This window comes from Ricinus communis, chromosome 5 (genome assembly GCF_019578655.1).
Source record: "Ricinus communis isolate WT05 ecotype wild-type chromosome 5, ASM1957865v1, whole genome shotgun sequence".
In the NCBI taxonomy this organism is placed as follows: Eukaryota; Viridiplantae; Streptophyta; class Magnoliopsida; order Malpighiales; family Euphorbiaceae; genus Ricinus; species Ricinus communis.
In genome coordinates, this window is record NC_063260.1 from 26,432,642 (window position 1) to 26,451,803 (window position 19,162).

The 19,162-nt window shown below is 31.6% G+C and overlaps 4 protein-coding genes across 5 annotated transcripts; 3 read left to right on the forward strand and 1 right to left on the reverse strand.

Annotated features, from left to right (window-relative positions):
* The first annotated feature begins 1,096 nt into the window (after nt 1-1,096).
* Nucleotides 1,097-4,879, forward strand: LOC8287773 (putative E3 ubiquitin-protein ligase UBR7). The gene is made up of 6 exons (XM_002509916.4): nt 1,097-1,437; nt 1,579-1,704; nt 2,150-2,308; nt 2,912-3,172; nt 3,730-4,401; nt 4,589-4,879. Exons 2-6 carry the CDS (start codon nt 1,624-1,626, stop codon nt 4,676-4,678), a joined length of 1,263 nt encoding a protein of 420 aa, XP_002509962.1. The 5' UTR covers nt 1,097-1,437; nt 1,579-1,623; the 3' UTR covers nt 4,679-4,879.
* Nucleotides 4,880-10,070: 5,191 nt separating this feature from the next.
* LOC8287774 lies at nt 10,071-11,145 on the forward strand. Its single transcript, XM_002509917.4, has one exon. The coding sequence runs from the start codon at nt 10,341-10,343 to the stop codon at nt 10,689-10,691; it is 351 nt and encodes a 116-aa protein (XP_002509963.2). The 5' UTR covers nt 10,071-10,340; the 3' UTR covers nt 10,692-11,145.
* A 5,021-nt stretch (nt 11,146-16,166) lies between these two features.
* On the forward strand, nt 16,167-17,976 carry LOC8287858. Of its 2 annotated transcripts, none has more exons than XM_048374968.1 (3): nt 16,167-16,378; nt 16,891-17,042; nt 17,508-17,772. In XM_048374968.1, the coding sequence occupies exons 1-3, from the start codon at nt 16,303-16,305 to the stop codon at nt 17,652-17,654; spliced, it is 375 nt and encodes a 124-aa protein (XP_048230925.1). In that variant the 5' UTR covers nt 16,167-16,302; the 3' UTR covers nt 17,655-17,772. The 2 variants fall into 2 exon arrangements, with proteins under 2 accessions (XP_048230925.1, XP_002509966.2); XM_002509920.4 differs by lacking the exon at nt 17,508-17,772 and adding an exon at nt 17,796-17,976 and having other exon boundaries at nt 16,181-16,378.
* LOC8288017 (NAD(P)H-quinone oxidoreductase subunit S, chloroplastic) lies at nt 17,952-19,016 on the reverse strand. Its single transcript, XM_002509921.4, has one exon. The coding sequence runs from the start codon at nt 18,828-18,830 to the stop codon at nt 18,114-18,116; it is 717 nt and encodes a 238-aa protein (XP_002509967.1). The 5' UTR covers nt 18,831-19,016; the 3' UTR covers nt 17,952-18,113.
* Between the last annotated feature and the right edge of the window lie 146 nt (nt 19,017-19,162).

A 19,162-nucleotide genomic window follows, 5' to 3' on the forward strand; every position in this document is an offset into this window, starting at 1 on the left:
GACTTAAATTCAAGATCTATTACTCTCAAGAAATAAATACTCTTACCATTTGAATTATTACTAACTTTTTCATATTTTAATTGATAAAAATCAAAATTTATTTATTAATCTCATTATCTTGAAAACAACTCCAATACAAGGGCCATTATTTAGTGTCACGTGACACCGGTGTCATATTAAATTTTAATAATTGGATTACTTATTTTAGATATCAACTATTCAATTTCATTTATCTATATAACCTGTAACTTGAACAACCGGTTAAAAGAACTAGATCTAATTCAAAATAATAATAATAGATAAATAACTATTTTTTAAAAATAATTCATTTTTATTCAATAAATTAATCATATGTATTAAAATCAAAATAGAAAATTAATATGTTCTAATGTATTTTATTTCTAATTATTTTATTTTCATTAATACAATCAAATATTTTGTTTGAAAATAGAAAATATGCACTTGTTTAATTTTATGAATATTGTGCATATAACTGTAATTGATAGGTCCTATAAAAAATAATATATTAATGTAGCAATTAATTTATATATATTCATCAAATAATTCTAAATTAAATTATCAATTCATATAAATTATATTTTTAAAATTAATTTAATCACATTGTATTTATTATGATATTTATATTATTACATGCATAAGAAGGATTAAATAAAATAAATATTAAATATTAATATAAAATATTTATTAAAAATAAGATAGTACCACTTCAAAAATGCTAGATGAATATTATGATAGAATTACGGTAGGTTACGACATTTATTTGTAATAATTGAATAAGAAAAATTAATTGAAATCTATAAAATTATGATATAAAGAAATTTAATTCATATAATTAAAAATTATTTATTTTCATCTAATTAAATTTTATGATTAAACAATAAAAACTTTATTTGATATCATTTAAATAATTGTGACACTGCTGTCACATGAAATTAAATCAATTGCCCCAATACAACGGCAGCACTAATTGAATGTCCACACCTAACATCCGTTCTTAATTATGGTTTTTGACATCTCCATTTTCTATTTGATAGTAGTAACTAAAATGTCTCATAAGGAAAAAAAAAAAAAAAACAACTAAAAATGTGAAGAGAAAAACGTAGAGAAACACAACCAACAAAGACAAATCAAAAAATGAAGACTAACTCATAAAAATTGGAGGGAACTGACCAAGAAAAGACTCATGCTAATTGACATAACACACTAAAACAATATCTGGCGGGAAAATGTCCGTGCGGTCCTTTCACTCTCTCGTATAAAACCCTAATTTACACATTTTATCCTTAAATCTTCTCCAGTTTTCCCCTTTTTCTCTCATCACGAACCTGTAATCTTTATCAATTTAATTCGGTCATAAAATCTTTAACAACCATCAGACGTGGCTCGTCAAATGTCTTGATCAATTTATTAAATTGGGTACTTTTATTTAAACGCATCTTTATTTATTTATTTAGGGTTTTCTGTTTTAGGGCATCGCCCATTGATTTCCCCAAATGAAGTTTTCCTATTTTAAGCAAAATTTCCACTAATATTGTGTTTTGATCCCTGGAATTTCAGGTGGAGAGGTTAAAGTTTCAATCTTTGTGGCTTTTCTGTTGAAAAATGGACGGTGCTTTTGAAGATGATAATGAACAGTCAATAACTATTGATGAGTATCTTAATAAGGTCGAAGCAGAGGAGTTGGTAATTTTTCCCTCTTTCTTTCTCCTGTTGAATTTAGGATTTTGTGTTTTCTGATTGAACACGGTTACTCAGCTTGTGTGTGTTATTGCTCTTAGTATATGTTATTAGGGAGTAGATAGATGGTGAAGTTGGGACTGGTTAATTTTGGGTTTCTATACACGAGGATTAGTGGAGTACCATAGGGTTTCTGGGCAAATTGAGTTTTAGTGTTTGATTATTTTCAACAATTATGGTTTCATTTTTGCTATTTCCATGAGTATGTATCAAAACGAAAGAGAGAGTCAGTTAAAGTTATTATTGTATGGTAGATGATATAACGTGTTGATTCAGTGGGTGGATTTCATATATATATTTAATAGAATTGATTGGTTCTATGTTGATGTATGTGACTTGTTTTTTAACTTATTGTTCTGCTTTTCTGTTTTTGGGGTGTTATGCTATAAAGGAAGCAGATTTGGTTTTGGGTGGAGATGAGGGCAAAGAATGCACCTATACGACAGGATATATGAAGAGACAGGCAATTTTCTCATGTCTGACTTGCACTCCAGATGGTAATGCTGGAGTTTGCACTGCTTGTAGCTTGTCTTGCCACGATGGCCATGAGGTAGTCTTGCTTTGGTTTAATTTTATTGTGGTATACTTCAGTTGTTTTAGTTGCAAGGCTGAATAGGAATAATATATTCAATGTCGAACGAAATTGCTAGTTCGTTCTCCTGTGTTCTTAGTCATAATACCTTTATAATTTTACAAGTAGAGCTGAGTTGGAGATGGAATCTCATAAAAGAGTACTTGGGTTTTCACTGACTTTCATTTGCTCTTGCAATATTCACTTTTTTTAAAACCAGTTATTCTAATTCAAATCGTGAGCCAAACTTTCTCAATTTCTTTTTTAGGAATTCTAGTCAAGTAAAATCAGGGATGGATTTTATTCAAGAAAAAATCCAATTGCAGCATAGGATCTTTAACTAATTAGTTACTTGGGCATACTTCAAATTCCATGTACTTTTTGTTTTTGGGATTTCAATGATATTTAATATGCCTTATTGATGTATCAATCTTAGTCATGCTTTAGTGCTGTCATTATCAGCCCAGTGGGTTTGTTTTAGTCAATGTTTATTGCTGTATCTTCTTATGGATTGTATTTGTCTTATTATATTTAAATTTATTCATTCATAATTGGTGATTTTCATGGTTGCTACATGCAAAGATTGTGGAATTATGGACCAAGAGAAATTTTCGCTGTGATTGTGGAAATTCAAAATTTGGGGAGAACTTCTGCAAGCTTTTCCCACAGAAAGACTTAGAGAATGGGAAGAATTCATACAACCATAATTTTAAAGGTTCATACTGCAGTTGTGGTCGGCCCTATCCTGATCCAGATGTTGAAGAACAGGAAGAGATGATACAGTGCATTATGTGTGAGGACTGGTTTCATGAAGAGCATCTTGGTCTTGAGTCTTCCGATGAGGTTGATTGCTTGGGCTATTACCCACTGGTTCATTTTTGTTATGATATGTTTCTCTTTAAACAATTACTTGTTTTTTCTTTAACATTTATCTACGAATAGGATAAAATGTTGTCCAGATGGGAAAGTGTGTAAATGGTGTAAGGCCCTCTTGCTCTTCTGGCCTGAGCCAGTGACTAATCCAGTAATCAGCACACAATATGATACGTCTATGCTGATGCTGGATTCTTTATAGTTACTGAAATCTCACATATTATACCTTTGTGCTTTGCCTGGGACCACTTCTCACCCTGGGCAAAAGAAAGTCCATTCATCTCATGCTGGGAGTCTTTTGTCTTACAAGTTACAATCAAGAATTCACTGGTTTAGCTTCACATAAAACAGGAGTGGCACTTAGTGCATAAACGTTAAATAATAGTATAGTCTCTAAACTTGTTCCTCAGGACCCTGCATTGGTGATATTTTGTTGTTTACTCCATAACTGACACATTCTCGTTCTTCTTGCATCTGATCGAGTAATTTGATGGTCAGACATGTGTGCACTTATATTTGCATTACAGATTCCAAGAGACGAGGAAGGAGAACCTCTCTATGAGGATTTCATATGCAAGACCTGCTCAGCAACTTGTTCTTTTCTAACACTGTATCCCCAGACTATCTGGGCAGCAGGGGGGCAGAGTGGTGATGTTACTGCTAATACTAGCAAGGATAAGAATGTGCTTGAAGATATTCCTTCAGCATGTGGATCTGGAAAGCTTGAGAATGATGCTTGTTCTCATGGTTCTGGAGAGGATATAATGGCTAATGCTAATTGTGGCTCTATATCTGTTGCCAAGACATCTCTTATCGGAGAGAGTTCTGAGAAGAATATCGATTCAAATCAAAGCACAAAGGATGCCAACCTTCAGACTCCTTGTGTTCTTGGAGTTGATACAGTGGCTACTTTTCCTGTTCTAGAAAGTAAACCACTGTTTCTTGCTAAAAACTGGAGGGATACTCTTTGCAGATGTGATAAATGCTTAGATATGTACAGTCAGAATCACGCAAGTTATTTTCTTGACAAGGAGGACTCAATTGCTGAGTACGAGAAAATGGCAAAGGAGAAGAGGGAAGAAAAGTTGCAGAAGCAGGAGGGTGCTGAGCTTAGCTTTTTCAATAAACTGGGTCATATTGAGAAGATGGAGATTTTGAGCGGCATCGCCGACTTTAAGGAAGAGTTTCGTACTTTTCTGGTATGTCCAATCTGCCAAAGATAGTGAAAAAAGTTAGCTATCTCCATAATTTGTTTCTATACCCAACCATCACAATGGTGTAGTCATCCTCATCTCTCTTAGCTATCTCCATGTTGCTATTTCATATCTATATCCATATTTCCAGAATTAAATATGCACAACTCATGCATTTATATATGTTATGCAGGAATCGTTTGACACATCAAAGACTATCACATCTTCTGATGTCCATCAGATTTTTGAGAATCTTGCAAAGAAGCGTCGGCGGATGGAGTGAGTTCTCCATTTGGTTCCCTATATGTTAAATGTAACCTCTCCTTTTGTTGGTCTTGGACCTGAATCTTAATTTAGAACATTTTGGAAGCATGCCAAGGCTTTGGCTGTTATAATTTAGAATACTCAACTGGAATGAACCCTCTGGCCTTGTAGACTTGTGTGTTTATTCACCTTTAATTTTTATTTGTTCTTCTGTATGGTATTTTTATTTTCCTGGCAGCGTATATTTCTAATTCTTGCAATGCCTTTGAGCTGTTGGATTCTGTTGGCTTTCACAACTCGTGCTCTTGTAGCAAGCCTAACTTGTTAGTTTTATTATTGGTTAGTTGTTAGTTACAGATTGAGGCAGGTGCATCATAGGATGGGCTAATTCCTTTCCTTCCAATAAGCCTCCCTATTAACTCTTAGCTAAATTCTTGTTTCGGTGGTTACAAACTGGAGCTAGATTTTGAGAGTTTAAGACTAGGTTATCCACCTGCGGACTTGAACCTGACCTGATGTTGGGATTTTGTTGAACTTAATTGCTAAGTGATGGTGTTCACTGAAATGTTGATTTTGTCAAAAGAAGCGGGGCCAGAGCAGGTGAATGAAGTTGCTGATCCGAAGATTGAGATCATGTGCCTCTACAGTTTACGATGTGCCCTCAAAAATATAAAACTATTAATCTCTTGCCTAAATATGAGTTATCTTCCAGTGGACATTATTGTTGCACCGATCTGTGAAAGCGAAATTGTCTTCTGATTATTGCTGTTGCATGCTACAGTACATACATAAGAGGCAAATCTATAACAATTTATATAAGACAGACGAAAAATGACGGCTTTGACCTCCTCCCTTCTGTTGTACGTTTCTTCAAGACAGCTGCCTTAGTATCACTGGCTTATGCATTAATATATATATATGTCTGAAACGTCATTAAACATCATGCTTAACTCATTGATCATCTTCTTACTATAGATCCCGCATATGAGATCCATCTCTGTCTTTAGTTCTTGATGGTTTCAATTGAATTCCCCCGCAATGTTATGTACAATCGTGCCCTCAAATGTGTTTTGTTACTTCATGCTTTCATTTTCTCTCAAAATATGGATCTCATATCTGGGGTCTTTAGTAATGTGCTTACAGAACATAATTTAATGGATTACCTAACCATATTATTTTATGGATTACCTAATATATTATTCAACTTTAGAGATGTAAATTTATTTTAACACACTGAATTACATCATTTTAAGATTTTGTAATTCTATTTATTTTAAAGATATTAAAAGTATATGTTATTTAGTGGCTAAAGTAAAAAAAAAATGATAAAATGTCCCATCAAAATTAGGTTTGAATCAATCAAACAAATTAAATATTTACCGAAATAAAAAAAACACAAACCTTCTTTTGAAGATTAATTTATAAATGAGTAAGGACCTTTTGTTGACTCAAAGAGTTTTGAAATTCAGCATAGAAAAAACAATGATAAGTCTATATTATATATAGTTATTTAGAGTATTCTAAAGTTTTAATGATATATCTTTATATATAATATGGTGAAAATATGTATTTTATTTTAAGTTTAATTATATATGATTAGATAATATTAGCTAAAGAGGAAAATGTGAAGCTAAATACTAAAAAATAGGCTCAATAGGACTCTTGCTGTCGAAGGTCCAAGACTAAAACTCATGGATTGCTATTCGTTGAGCTAGCCGAAAATCACTATTTATCTAAATGATATTTTAGTCATTTTATATAATTATTATGATTTATATTAAAAGATATATGGGTTAATATTTGGTGGAGATAAAAATATCTATAGTTTTATTTATTAGATAAATTTATATTGATGTATTTATTTTTAGAGTGACTTATTTTGGGGGAGAACTCTTATATATATATATACAAATCTAGTTCTAAAAAAAGAAAATGAGAGGCCTCTCCTATCTGCTCTCTACTACATCTCTATCTGCATCCGTCCATTAACTTTAGTTTTTAGTTTTTATTTTTTTTTTAAATTTAATTTTTTTTTTAAAAAGTAGATAGTGATGATCAATCTTCCTACTTGAAGGATTTTGTATTTAAGTGGAGTTTTTATCTTCTATTTTGTTTCATGTCTTTCTATTTAATACAATAATAGTTGGATTAAATATGTCAAGCTAGTTGTATAAGTGTTTAGTTTAGCTTTTTTTATTTATGTATGAACCTTGTTATCTTTTTATTTAATGAATGATTTTTTTTTTATCTTTATATCTTTATTAGTTTCAGTTATTATTGTTGGTTGACTATCATATCAATTTAATAAAAATAATTGTTATGAAAAATATTTAGGTTGAATGTATTAAAGACATCATCTTTGCTTCAATTTATATTGGTATAAGAACTTTAGTTGCAATATTAGCTTGAGCAATTAAAGAAAAAAAAACATCACTATCTCATTTATTAGATCTATACTTAAGGAAAAATAAGGAGATTACTAAATAATTGATTAGAGTAAATATTATTGTCATCATGTAGTTTTAAATCATAAGCATTTGTATTGCATTTTATTTACTGTTTGGTTTCTTTATTTCAAAATAATAGTTTATAGTATTTAGATTTACTTTTTTGTTTGTTTGTTGGTAATTAGTTTATATAATAAGTGACTTCATAGTTCCTTAAGAGATCGATCTCGTGGTGGAATTTACCGTTTTACTATAAGAATAGTTCGTGCACTTGCGAGTACTAATTTTTAAACATAAAATAATCTAGGCTAAATACTATTTTCATCATATAGTTTTAGATTAAAAGTATTTGTATTGTATCCTATTTATTGTTTGGTTATTCCTGGTTCATATTGTTTAAACTTATTTTTATCATTTTGTATTAATAATTAATTTATATAATAAGTGGTCTCATAATTTTTTGAGAAATTGATCTCGTGATAAATTTATCGTTTGATTATAAAAATATTCCTTGCAATTGCGTTTAAAGATCAAATAAATTTTCATGAGATGTATTGTTCTCCAACAAGGAAAATTTAGAAAGAGACAACCTAATCTAAGAATTATCAAACATGAGGACCAGAAAGAGTCCTTTTGTTTACCATAAGAAACCTTGATTATGCTTATATTGTACACATGTTCACACCTTCTAAGCTTGCCACGAGAAACCAAGGACCCCCTAAATTTGTATGATTGGCCCTGCTGCTTCAGTTTTTCAAAACCCAAGTGAAAATGAAAGTCCATGTTGATTATTTTAATACAAAAATTACAAGTTATTTTAATGATAAAAATAAAAATAAAAATAAAAACAAGAAAACACTAATAAAACCTCATTCAAGTAGTAAAAATTTATCTTTATATTTTTCAATTACCTTAAATTAAAAATTTTTGATTTGACAATTCTGCAATTATAATGCTCTACTTAGTGGCTATTTTTTAAAATAGAAATTATCCGTAAATTAAATAATGTTTTAACATATTTCAATCAAATAAAATGTTAGTAGAAAGATTTAGAATTAAAACTTGGAATGAAGTGTTTAAGTAAAATTAAGAAAATAAAAGAAAATGTTACAATCAAATTCTATAATAAGAGGCCACAGGTGAGGCATAATGAATCTTTCATACTGTCGTCGCCAATAAAAGGTGGCAAGTGAAAAAGAAAGGTAACCAATTATGAACATAAATATTACATAGTGTTTATCATTTAAATAAATCAAATGACAAAAAAATTAGGTAAAAGTGTCGTGAAGATAGTCAAAGTAAATTATGCAATTGGGTCAATCTTGAAGTGTCAAAAAGATAAAATAAAATAAAATGGAGACCAATGTCTAACAATGGTTTCCCTTTTCTTACTTTTATTTGATACAATTAGGACTATGATGGAAAAGTATTAATAAAACCGTTCCTTCCGAGAATTGAGGCTTTTTCTAAAACGGTTCCTCTATCTTTCAATTGTTAGTCAGCTGCTTCTTTCAATAAATAAATTATTTTAGTCACCCAAAAATCAGAATAATAATAATAATAATAATAATAATAATTCTTTTGGCCTCCTTAATTAACATCTTTTTGTCTACAGAATATATGTTTTTGATTTCCCTAAAGTATGCATATTCCAATGAAATTTATAGTTTCTGACATTTTGTGTTTACTCTGAAGCATACGTTAGCTCCCATAAATATAGGAAACTTGAGCTATTTTATAATATTAATTTTTTGTTTTCTGAAAAAAAAAACATCAATTGAAAGTGGAAACAAATTAAACCTAACCACTCCTTTTCCTAGAAACAGCCATTTGGTATTTGGCTGTCTTGTCTCCTTGACTGTCCATTAGTACGTATAAATATATATAATGTTTATTGACATCTATAGTCTAAGCCTCGTTTCTGAGAAATCAACATGCATTTGATAATTAAAGGGAGAGACTTTCTAAGATAATATTTATTTCAAATTTATAATTTATCTACAAAATGAATTTATAATTTGTTATATTTAAAATTAATATGCTTTTTCTAGAATTAAAAATTATTATATAATTAAAAAATTAATACTTAAGATATAATAAAATATTTCATTTAAAATTATAATAATTATTTAATTAGAAAAATGATTTATTAATTAATAAATTATTATAAAAAATATAAATTACTTTAAATATTATATAAAAATAAATATATATTATATTGGATTTTTATTATCTATATTAAAAGGACGAATTAAATTGTACGAAATTCAATCACTATCCATTAACTAATAGGTTCTTTTTTCTAAATATATTTTAATTGAATTAATAGATTTAGATCCATTCCTCTTAATTTCTTTTATTTACTTTAGTGAGATTTATTGAATGAGTCTTGTTAGGTGCTTTTTGTGAATATATCTATATATTAGGATGTGCTATTCTTTTTCAATGAAAAAAATCATTATTTTCTATTAAAAGCAACAATAAATAAAATAAAAAAAAGACAAATTTAAATTGAAATTTTTTATTTTTTAAAACTTATCATTTTACAGAAAGAATTTGTTGTCATAAAAATTATGGCTACCGACACATTTCCAGTTTCTAATGTAACTTCCTAATATATGGGACTTAGACAACTTACACAAAGGAAACGGTATCTAAGCTGAAAGGCTTAACATGAAAACCAGCCTTGCTTCCTCTGCTTTTGCCGGTGAATATAATTAAAAGCAATATCCTCTCAATTAGAATGCTTACACGCTTTGGGTCCACCCCAATTGATATATTATTACTAAGAAATTAACCTAACTAATTATTTAATTATATATAATATATATATCATAATTAACAGTTGTACTTCTACTCATTGAAATTAAGTTTTGTCACTTAGCAAGTAGCAGAATAATCAAATCTTTTGAAGAATATATATATATATATATATATACAAAGTAAGAATGATATGTGCGCTTAACTTTCTTTATAAACCCACCTGCCCCATTTAGTTCACATGCACAAGTTGAAAGCTTTAATACCTCTCTAGAATTGAATCCCTTCTCCAAGTTTCTTTCTTTCTTTCTTTTTTTCTTTTCTTGAAGTCCCCAATTCCATTATTGGGGACTGTTTATCCACTCATAGAGTGTTTTTTTCTTTCTCTTTTTTCCTTTTTTTCTGTAAAGAAACGTTTCTCTCTTTTTCTCTTCCAAGTAAGTTGTGTGATTTTTGTTGCGGTATTCCAAGATCATGGGGAATTGCATTGGGTCACGCACAAGAAAGCGATTACACGAAGAGGATGACCATGACATGGAAGAACAGTATCAGGATTATGTCCAAGAACAAAAATGGGAATCCGAGTTTGGTAAAGAAACTAGTAACGATTTTGAGAAAGGTGGTCTTAAGATTAAGATAATTCTTACGAAGGAGGAATTACAGTGGCTGATGTTGCAGCTCAACGGTGGTGAAGGGAAGAAATTAGAAGGTGTTCTGCAAGAAATCGAAAGAGAAAGAGAGAGAGGCAAGGTTAGCAGAGCCTGGAAACCTTCTTTGGAAAGCATCAAGGAGAGTCCTGAAGGGCTTGAAATGGAAAGATCTTGAACTCTTCTTCATGCATATTTTTGTCCTCCTTTTAGTGAGGTTTTTTAAATTTGGGTTTTTAGCTTTCTTAATGACCCAAGTTTTAGAAATGAGGTTTTTCCTGTTTGTGCACACCTGGTGGTGAGATTTCTACGTTGATCTTTCAGTTGATTCTCTCTTCCTCTCATTTATATATATATATATATATATATATATATATATATATATACACACACATGTAATTCAGCACCTTTTTTGTATATGTATAATATGCAATAATACAACAGCTGCTATATAATGGAGAAACAGATCTAGTTTTTGTCTACTGGAAGTATGTCCGATTTTGTAGCTCTTGTTAAGGTTGTAATGCAACCAGAATAGATATTTAAAACAAATCTTGATATATACATATATAATGTACTAATCGAGTTTTTAAGTGATTATAGAAATTTAAATGATGAGTAATTTCTCTTTATATTATTATTATTATTTTAAATTTCCTTAGCCGATTAATTATTTTGTCTGACTGCCACTAGGTTCTCTTTTTTCTTTATTTCATCGAATGATTGAAGATTCCAAATTAATCATAGCACTAATAACAGTGTTGAAGACTGTAACCAGAAGACAGCTGGAAAGAGAGCCTCAGACACTGCACAGGCAGAAAAGCCTGTGCAGGGCTACTCATCACAGACTGCAGGAAAAAAAGGGAGCAACCATCCCTGTGGCAGGGAATGGTCACTTCAACCTTCCCTAAATAGAAAGGAACGTTGGACAGAGTTTACAAGACAACCAGTATAGATTAGGCTACCGTTGCACTTCATGTATATATACTCACAATCATCAAACAATGTAATCTTAGAATTTATAAATAAAAATACACTCTTCATTGATCACAGAAATTCATCCAACAGAATATTAAGAGATTAAATTATAGGCGGTGGGAATGGAGATGAGTGGATGGAAGACTAAATCAAACCAATAAATCAGAGCCAATCAATTGAGGTGCATGCTACAACTTTAAAAGCAATCACCTAACTTCTCCCGTTAGACCATTCTACTTGCTGACTTTGTTTATTTGATGACTCACGTTTTGATTCTATGTCTAAACTTTTTTTCCTTTCACTTCACTCCAAGATTTTGTTGAATCTAATTGAAACCTGTTGTGTTTCTTTTCACTTTGTTCTATTTTTCTTTGTCTCCTGTCGTGTTTCAATGAATGCCTAAATCACAATGTTATGCAATAGGAGATAATAACCTCGCTATATAGTTGATAAATTTCTATTAATACCGATCGACAGTGAAAAACAGATTCAAATTTAAATTCTTTTTAATCTTTACAAGTAAATATTAATAAATTTGAAAAATATAATTATATTAAAATTCTTGAGATAGTATTTTATTACAAATATAATTACTTAATATTGATTATGGATGCAAAACGCATCAAATTTTTTCTATACGAATTATTATGCATGATAAAGAAGAGTAATTGCAAGAACAATCTAGCTGTAGCTATGCTCAGCTCATAGCTTGTTCCTACCTATTTACTTATTAAATTTTGTTTCCCCTCATCTCATAAGGCCATGACAGCATCTACTAATAGACTGAATTATTCAATGTTTCTGAATTTTCCATTAGTAAATAGTACAAAATGAGATATATCAAGATCAGAATTTTCCTTTTTTCCTACAGGCCCTGGTAACTAGTCACTATGGTTTTTGGACTTGCACATGTATGCATGCTATGTCTACTACTTTTTATAATACGAAGAATTTGTAAATTATTAACACTGTGGAGTTTCATTTGGTGGAATATGATTTTTATTATTATTAACAGACTTGGACTGAAATTCAAACTCAAAAACTGTGGAACTATGTTATTATGACTCCACGTTCTAATAAATTAGCTAAACTTTGCATGATATGACTACATTTGAAAGAAGAAAATGTCAAATTTAACTCTTGGATTGCTCTAAAACTTAGAAGGTAATTAAGAATGATGGCTTGAACGGAGTGGCGTCCGTCTTCTTTCATTACTGCCCAATATCATATAACAGAAGAATTGTTCTAGAAAAACTTGTTTACTAGTATTAGTTTGATTTCAAGTTATGTAAGAAGATCAATACCACTAATCTATCTGGCCACCTAAAATTTCAAGCCTACCAGCCAAGAAAACCTGAAAAAAAAAAAAAAAAACATAGCGTAAACGAACAGAAATACAGGCTTATGTTTTTTCCTCTTTAATATCTGGCCATATATATCAAGCTTCATGGAAAAGCTTGTATTAATCTAAATAAAAATCACTTTCAAAATCTTACATATTTTTGGTTTCATGCATATTAATTGTATCTAGCAGTTGATGATTTTAATATGTAAAGAAAGTCTTCTTACTATGTGTTTGTTCTGCAATAATATTATGCTTATGCTTAAGCTTACAAGTCAGAAGTTTCTAATGTTTTGTCCAATAATTGAAGGACTGAGTGAAAATAAAAGGTTCGTATGCTTTCATAAGTTATTGCAGAAGACAGGGATAATTAGATTTTCTTAATGAAAAAAATTAACTAATTACATATTATATATATTGAGGAGTATTTTATAAAGTTGGGAATAGAGATAGATCCAAGTGCATGCACACAATAAGATGATAGAACTCCAATTAATTTCTTATCTTTTAATTTCCACAACATTTATTTTTACATGTTGGGGGGGAACTGGGAAGTGACAGCCTCATTCATTTCGGTGGTCCAGAATCCAGATGAGGGTGGAGGCTCTTTAACATTGCCTCCATCTTCCATATGAAGTTTCAATGTGGTCAACTGTCAAGTTGTTTTCTATTTATTGCTAAAGACAAAAATCATTCGGGAGATAGAAGAAAAGTATAGAAAATAATGTTTTCCCAGGAGGACTGAAGTTTCCGGATGATAGATTAGAAAGTGGGCTAGAAAATGTATAGGTATTTGTACTCTATGTTTGGATTTCTGATACCATTTCCCTAGTCCTGGCACAAAGCCTTGGACGTCCTTGCAAGCTGCAATTGCTTCATTCATGATCCTCCCAAGTTGCAGGATAACTTTTTTTTTGTCTTTTGCCATTGACAGGAAAATTCTTGTTCTTACTTGAGCATACATGTCTACTGATAAAAAAAACATGTCTAGATCTTTCCTTACGTATTAAACATAAAGCACACTATTTTCAAGCTAATCTCATGCCATCTTCTTCTCTTCCTATATACGTTACAGGAAAGTCATGAAACAAAACAAAATAAAACAAACAAAAACAACAAGCAATTAGTATACAGAGTCGAGTCTTATGTCTAAATGTCTTCGGGGATGGTTTTAAGCACACTACCATAACCACAAGCAGAGGACTCAACGGTAACACGATTGAGAGGGATATGAACTAGCTCACGTGCTACATCTCTAAACTCAAGAATCCCACCCTCTTTACACTTTGACATGAGTCGAGCAGCTTCTTGTTTTGTCATCTTAACTTTCACCCTAATCACTCCTTTTTCTTCAACACCACTAGTGCCACAGCTTCTCTTATTTGCATCTCCTTCATCTGTGGAAAGTGATAGTTCTCTACTTCCCAAGAAATCACCTCTCTTTACCTTCTTTGCCGACGTATTCTTGCTTAGTTCATCTCTTTGTATGAAATTTGTACCCTTTGGTCCCCTAAGGAACAACACAGTGTGACTTAGTAATTTACTGAAAGAACTCAACATTTTGAACGAGAGAGTGAGAGAAATGAAGGGGGCAACAGTAGCAAGAGTGAGAAGCGTTTGTGTAAATCACGAAACACAGGGTTGATATTTATATAGAGATGGCCGGAGCAGAGCAATGGAGTTAATAATACGGTAGGGCAGAGGTAGCCATAATTGCATTAGCCCTCAAACAAGCAAAAGAGTGTAACATGGGGCACACATGGGACATGGAAATTAATTAAGGTGCGTTGCGTCCTCTAAAGGCTGGATAAACATATAGGCGTTTAGTAAACGATGTGCGTAAAAGTCTTTTCCTATGCCATTGTTTCTTTCAGTCAATTAACCTCTCAGCATGAGCTATCAATTCAAAGTGGATCCCTTAAAAGACGATTAGGATCTTAATTTGAAAAGGTCAACACTTGTAATTTAATTAATATAAACAATCAAAAGTTACATAGTGGATTAAATTTTCTTTTAATGAGGTTTGAATCATGTCACTCCCTTCTAAAGTAGTTTTACCATTAGACTATGGTGTACCAAATGACTTTATATTAAATTAAAATGAATAGTTAAATTTCTTTATATTTGAGACATAATTCAAATTATAAAAGCGTTTACTTTTAGAAAAAAAAAATTGAATTGAAAATTTATTATCTTTATATAAAATAAATTATCGATCAATGTAAAAGAGTGACAACTTCTTATTTTATAGCCCAGGATGATTATAAATAAAAAAAGAAAATTGCTCAATAAATATACATTACTCACTTAACTTAATAGCTGAAGATATCGTAATGTATCCTAATTAATAGTAATACACTAAAGAAATTTAGAACTTTTGATTCTTTATTCAAAATGTTATGATACTATATGGAAAAAAAATTCATCAAATATGAAAAACTTCAAGACTTATAAATGAGTCTCAAGAATTACTTTAATTTAATAACAGGAATTTCTTTTTCTTTTAATTCTTTAGTTTGCAATTTGAGATATAAAACATGAATTGACATTGTGAAATTGACTCTTTCAAGTTAGGCGCAAAAATTCAACCTAGTAAAAGGATTTCTCTGTTTTCTTTTATAAATTAGCTGAGCAGAAACATAAGGTTTGGAAAAGAAAACTTGTGATGAATAGGCATAAGTTGTCATGTTTCTTGCCATATGCTAGGAATTAAGACTCTTGAATGATCCTTGAAAGTCCACATTAACTCTTCACTTAATCCTTTCCACGCGGTTTTACAATTTTACGAAACAACAATTCTTGAGTCCGGCTTTTAACTAAATTTTTTGCGGTCTAATAAAATTTTTATATAATAATAATAACAAATTACGGCCTCACTTTATAACTAAATTTCTTGTCAATCTAACTGACACAAAAGTTAGATTGACCCACTTAAATTCCATAAAAATCGACCCTTTCTCCCCATGTTATAATTACAATTTAAGATAACTTGACAATATTCTTTTTTTAATTTTTAATTTTTTAGATTTATATTAAAATTATTAATTTATTTGCTTTTCATAAAAATAATTTTTAAAATATTAAGAAAATATAAAACTAAAATTAAAATTTGAAAAACACTTTTCCAATGTAAATGCTAAACAAATCCTTAGAAGCATCACAAAATCGTTATTCACATACGTACTTAAAAGGGGCGAGACGGGTTACCTTTACTCCAGATCATGGAATGAACTAGCAACACGCGTGATCGATCAACAAGTAAATGATGAACGGCCAGGATGCTACGCATTTAGGTATAGTGTACACACTAAAACATCCAAAACTAACCCGTTTTCAGGAAGCCTCCCTGTGAATCCTCTAACATGCGTCAAAGCACAAAGAGAAGAAAGAAAGAACTTTTTGTTTTCGCCTTTTTCGCTTCTTCTTCTTCCTCTTCTTCAAGCAGAAAGACAAAGAAAACAAAAGAAAAATGGGCGGTGGAGGACTTCAGGCGTTGAAGAGAATCCCTCTCATTAAGTTTCCTCAAAGACACCTCAAGTCTTCTGGTTTGTCTATTTTGTATTAATTTCTCCTTCTTTGGGTTGCGATGCATATATTTGATCTTAGCTTAATATCTGATTTGAATCTTTTTATTTACATTTAACAATCGTTTGATTGTAGATGTCTTTGTTGTTCAATACATAAAAAAAAAAAAATGATGAACGATCTGTCATAAGATTTTTGTTATTGAACATGTCGTTCTAATGTACACGACTGTCCTTTTTCTTTTTTTGATGTCCCACTCAAAGTGGTATCTCTATGTTGCAAGGAGCATATGGAATTAATCATTTGTGAAGTGAAATGTTTGTAAAATCATGCTTTATTATATTGTTAATATTATAGCAAGTCTAAGGTTACATGAGAATTAATTACTCGGAATTCAATTGGTTTGAATTCTTGCATTTTTAGATTTTCTAGATACGGTGGTAATAATCATTTCTAGTAAAATCAATAGGACCATTTTAGCCCATTATAATCTGCCTGCATTAACTAATTGACCGAGTATTGTACTTTGCAGGTTCTGCTTCCAAGTCTCACGAGGCTTCTGCAGTTGGAAATGGTAATCTGCCTTTTTTTTCAAGTTCAAAGGCTTCGATGACTGTTGGAGGGAAAGCTTCTCTTCAGCCTAAACGAACTCCTGTCTCCAATGACGAGATCGAGGCAATCTTGGTATGTACTAAGATTTCTTTACTGCTTGGAATTACATTGGTGTAACCATAGTTTGGTGCTTCACTTTAATGTTAAATTTTGATAATGTATGTTCATTGTGTGCACTTTTGGTAATTCGGTTACTATTGAAGCATGAGGCTGAGGATATGGTTATTTTGAATAAAGCATTATGATCAAGCTGTATAATGGTTATTATTTCTATCTTTTCTTGTTGGAGGCAGTGAGATCCGACTGTTAACTGGCTGTTGTACTTGTTTTTAGGTCGTAAATTCTTGGTCTATTACCGTTGGAGTTCACTATAGAATTCAAAAGAAGTATTTTACTTTCCATTTCTATGTTTTAGAACTTCTAGAATATCATTCTTGACGAGTGATAATGCGGGATGTACTTGTACTAGATTGTTTCATAAGATGGTTAATTCAGGTTTCTGGAAATTTTTTCTCCTTTTTTCTTTTTTGTTTTCAGTGTGTATGTCTGTTATTATCAGTGTACATAACTCGAGCTCTTTGGTGGTTGGAGAATGCTTTGATTTCTGAAGGTAGAAGTTGGCTTCTATTTGTCATATTGTTGTTAACAGAGTCTACAGTAAAATCATTGTTGATCCGTAAGTAGTTAATGATTGCTGCCATCTGCTATCGGTCTTAAGTTCTTTAGTCAGTATGCAAGTCTTATTATTGTGTCCATGATACTTCTGGTTGTCTATTTGGATATGTTGGTGGGTGCTAATTTCTTTTCTTGTTTGTCTTTTCACAGTTGGGTGGCTGCATCTGATGTTATCGAAGAGCTTGATCAAGGGAGTTAGAACCTTTCTTTTCATTCATGACTCGTTTTGAAACACTGTCTAGTTTGCTAATAAATTTTTTGCACTGATTAAAATCCCAATGTTAAATAACTCATAAAGATAAATAATAAGAAATTGACTTCCTCTGCGCCATTTATGATTTTATTGATGCTTGATGTTGTATGATCTTTACAACAGAGATTTATTTCTTTGGAAGCTGGAACTTTAGGAACAAGCACAAGCCATAAAGCGCAAAACACAAACATAATAGAAAATTATGAACAGGTAGGTCATTGTGATTCCTGTCCAGTCAAGCCTTCGATTATAACTGACTTGGGATTCTTACCTGGAGGGCCCTTCTCCCTACGTTGAAGCTCTTCTAGTCGGAAAGTTATCAAACGATCCCAGTTTCCTCCTTCAAACAGAACTGCTGCCTTTCCGTCAGTGATTCTCTGAACAATGCCACAGTACATATAGTATGGGCTGTTTGAATTACTTACAATGGCAATCATACCAGGCATAAGCAATGGTAATTCAGGTGCTTTTGGCTTCTTTGAGGTAGCAATCTCCAGTATTCTGACTGAATCAATAGCTGACTGTTTTTTAGGGGGTGGGTTTTCCTCTATGAACTTTTTCAATCCCTTTTCTCCACCAGGAAATCCTCCTGTTAACCCCATCAGCTCCTTTTCAAAAGCATTTTCAGGTACATTTTCATTTTCTGATGCTTGTGCGGCAGCCCCTGAATTTTCTTCTTGAGCAGCTACTGAAGATGATGATGCTTCAGCAGCATCTCTCTTTAGCTCTTGTTGAATTCCTTGTTCTCCATTGCAGAGTCCTCTTCCTCCCAGGAACTCAAATAAGTCGAATTTGGCACATGGTTTTAGCTTAAACCTTGACTCCTTAGGAATCGAGGAATATGGCCTGTTAGGGCGATTGAGGAGGCTGTTATTTTGGCCAAGAAAGTGAGATCTAAGTAAAGTGCCTTGGAGAGTAATAGAAGAAGCCATGAGTGTTGAGAAGCCAGCAGGAGTAATGAGAAACTGAGGGAAAGCCTCATCTATTGCTGCTGGCCACAAATTGGATTTTGTTGGATGGCGTGTGTGCTATCTTTCACTTATTGGTTGCTGCAAATTACGTTTCCATCAATAACTTTGACTACTACTGTCGTTTAATCCACCCATTGCTTATTTCAACTATTTGGACTAACGCCGTCAATAATGGTGCACTTGAACCAACTCAGAGTTGCCCCGTCTACACTGTATACTACACCGCTTGGCTGTTAAAAAGTTGATCAATTTCTTTCTTTATATCACTGTCAGAAAGGCACCACAGTGAATTT

What these genes read in the sequence shown, in the direction of transcription:
- LOC8288017 (XM_002509921.4), bottom strand. Translation starts at nt 18,830, where the DNA reads ATGGCTTCTTCTATTACTCTCCAAGGCACTTTACTTAGATCTCACTTT.
- LOC8287858 (XM_048374968.1), top strand. Translation starts at nt 16,303, where the DNA reads ATGGGCGGTGGAGGACTTCAGGCGTTGAAGAGAATCCCTCTCATTAAG. An exon ending in AAGACACCTCAAGTCTTCTG is followed by an intron (nt 16,379 to 16,890) that starts GTTTGTCTATTT and finishes TGTACTTTGCAG; the next exon opens with GTTCTGCTTCCAAGTCTCAC. An exon ending in ACGAGATCGAGGCAATCTTG is followed by an intron (nt 17,043 to 17,507) that starts GTATGTACTAAG and finishes TTTTGTTTTCAG; the next exon opens with TGTGTATGTCTGTTATTATC.
- LOC8287774 (XM_002509917.4), top strand. Translation starts at nt 10,341, where the DNA reads ATGGGGAATTGCATTGGGTCACGCACAAGAAAGCGATTACACGAAGAG.
- LOC8287773 (XM_002509916.4), top strand. Translation starts at nt 1,624, where the DNA reads ATGGACGGTGCTTTTGAAGATGATAATGAACAGTCAATAACTATTGAT. An exon ending in AGGTCGAAGCAGAGGAGTTG is followed by an intron (nt 1,705 to 2,149) that starts GTAATTTTTCCC and finishes TATGCTATAAAG; the next exon opens with GAAGCAGATTTGGTTTTGGG. An exon ending in GTCTTGAGTCTTCCGATGAG is followed by an intron (nt 3,173 to 3,729) that starts GTTGATTGCTTG and finishes TTTGCATTACAG; the next exon opens with ATTCCAAGAGACGAGGAAGG.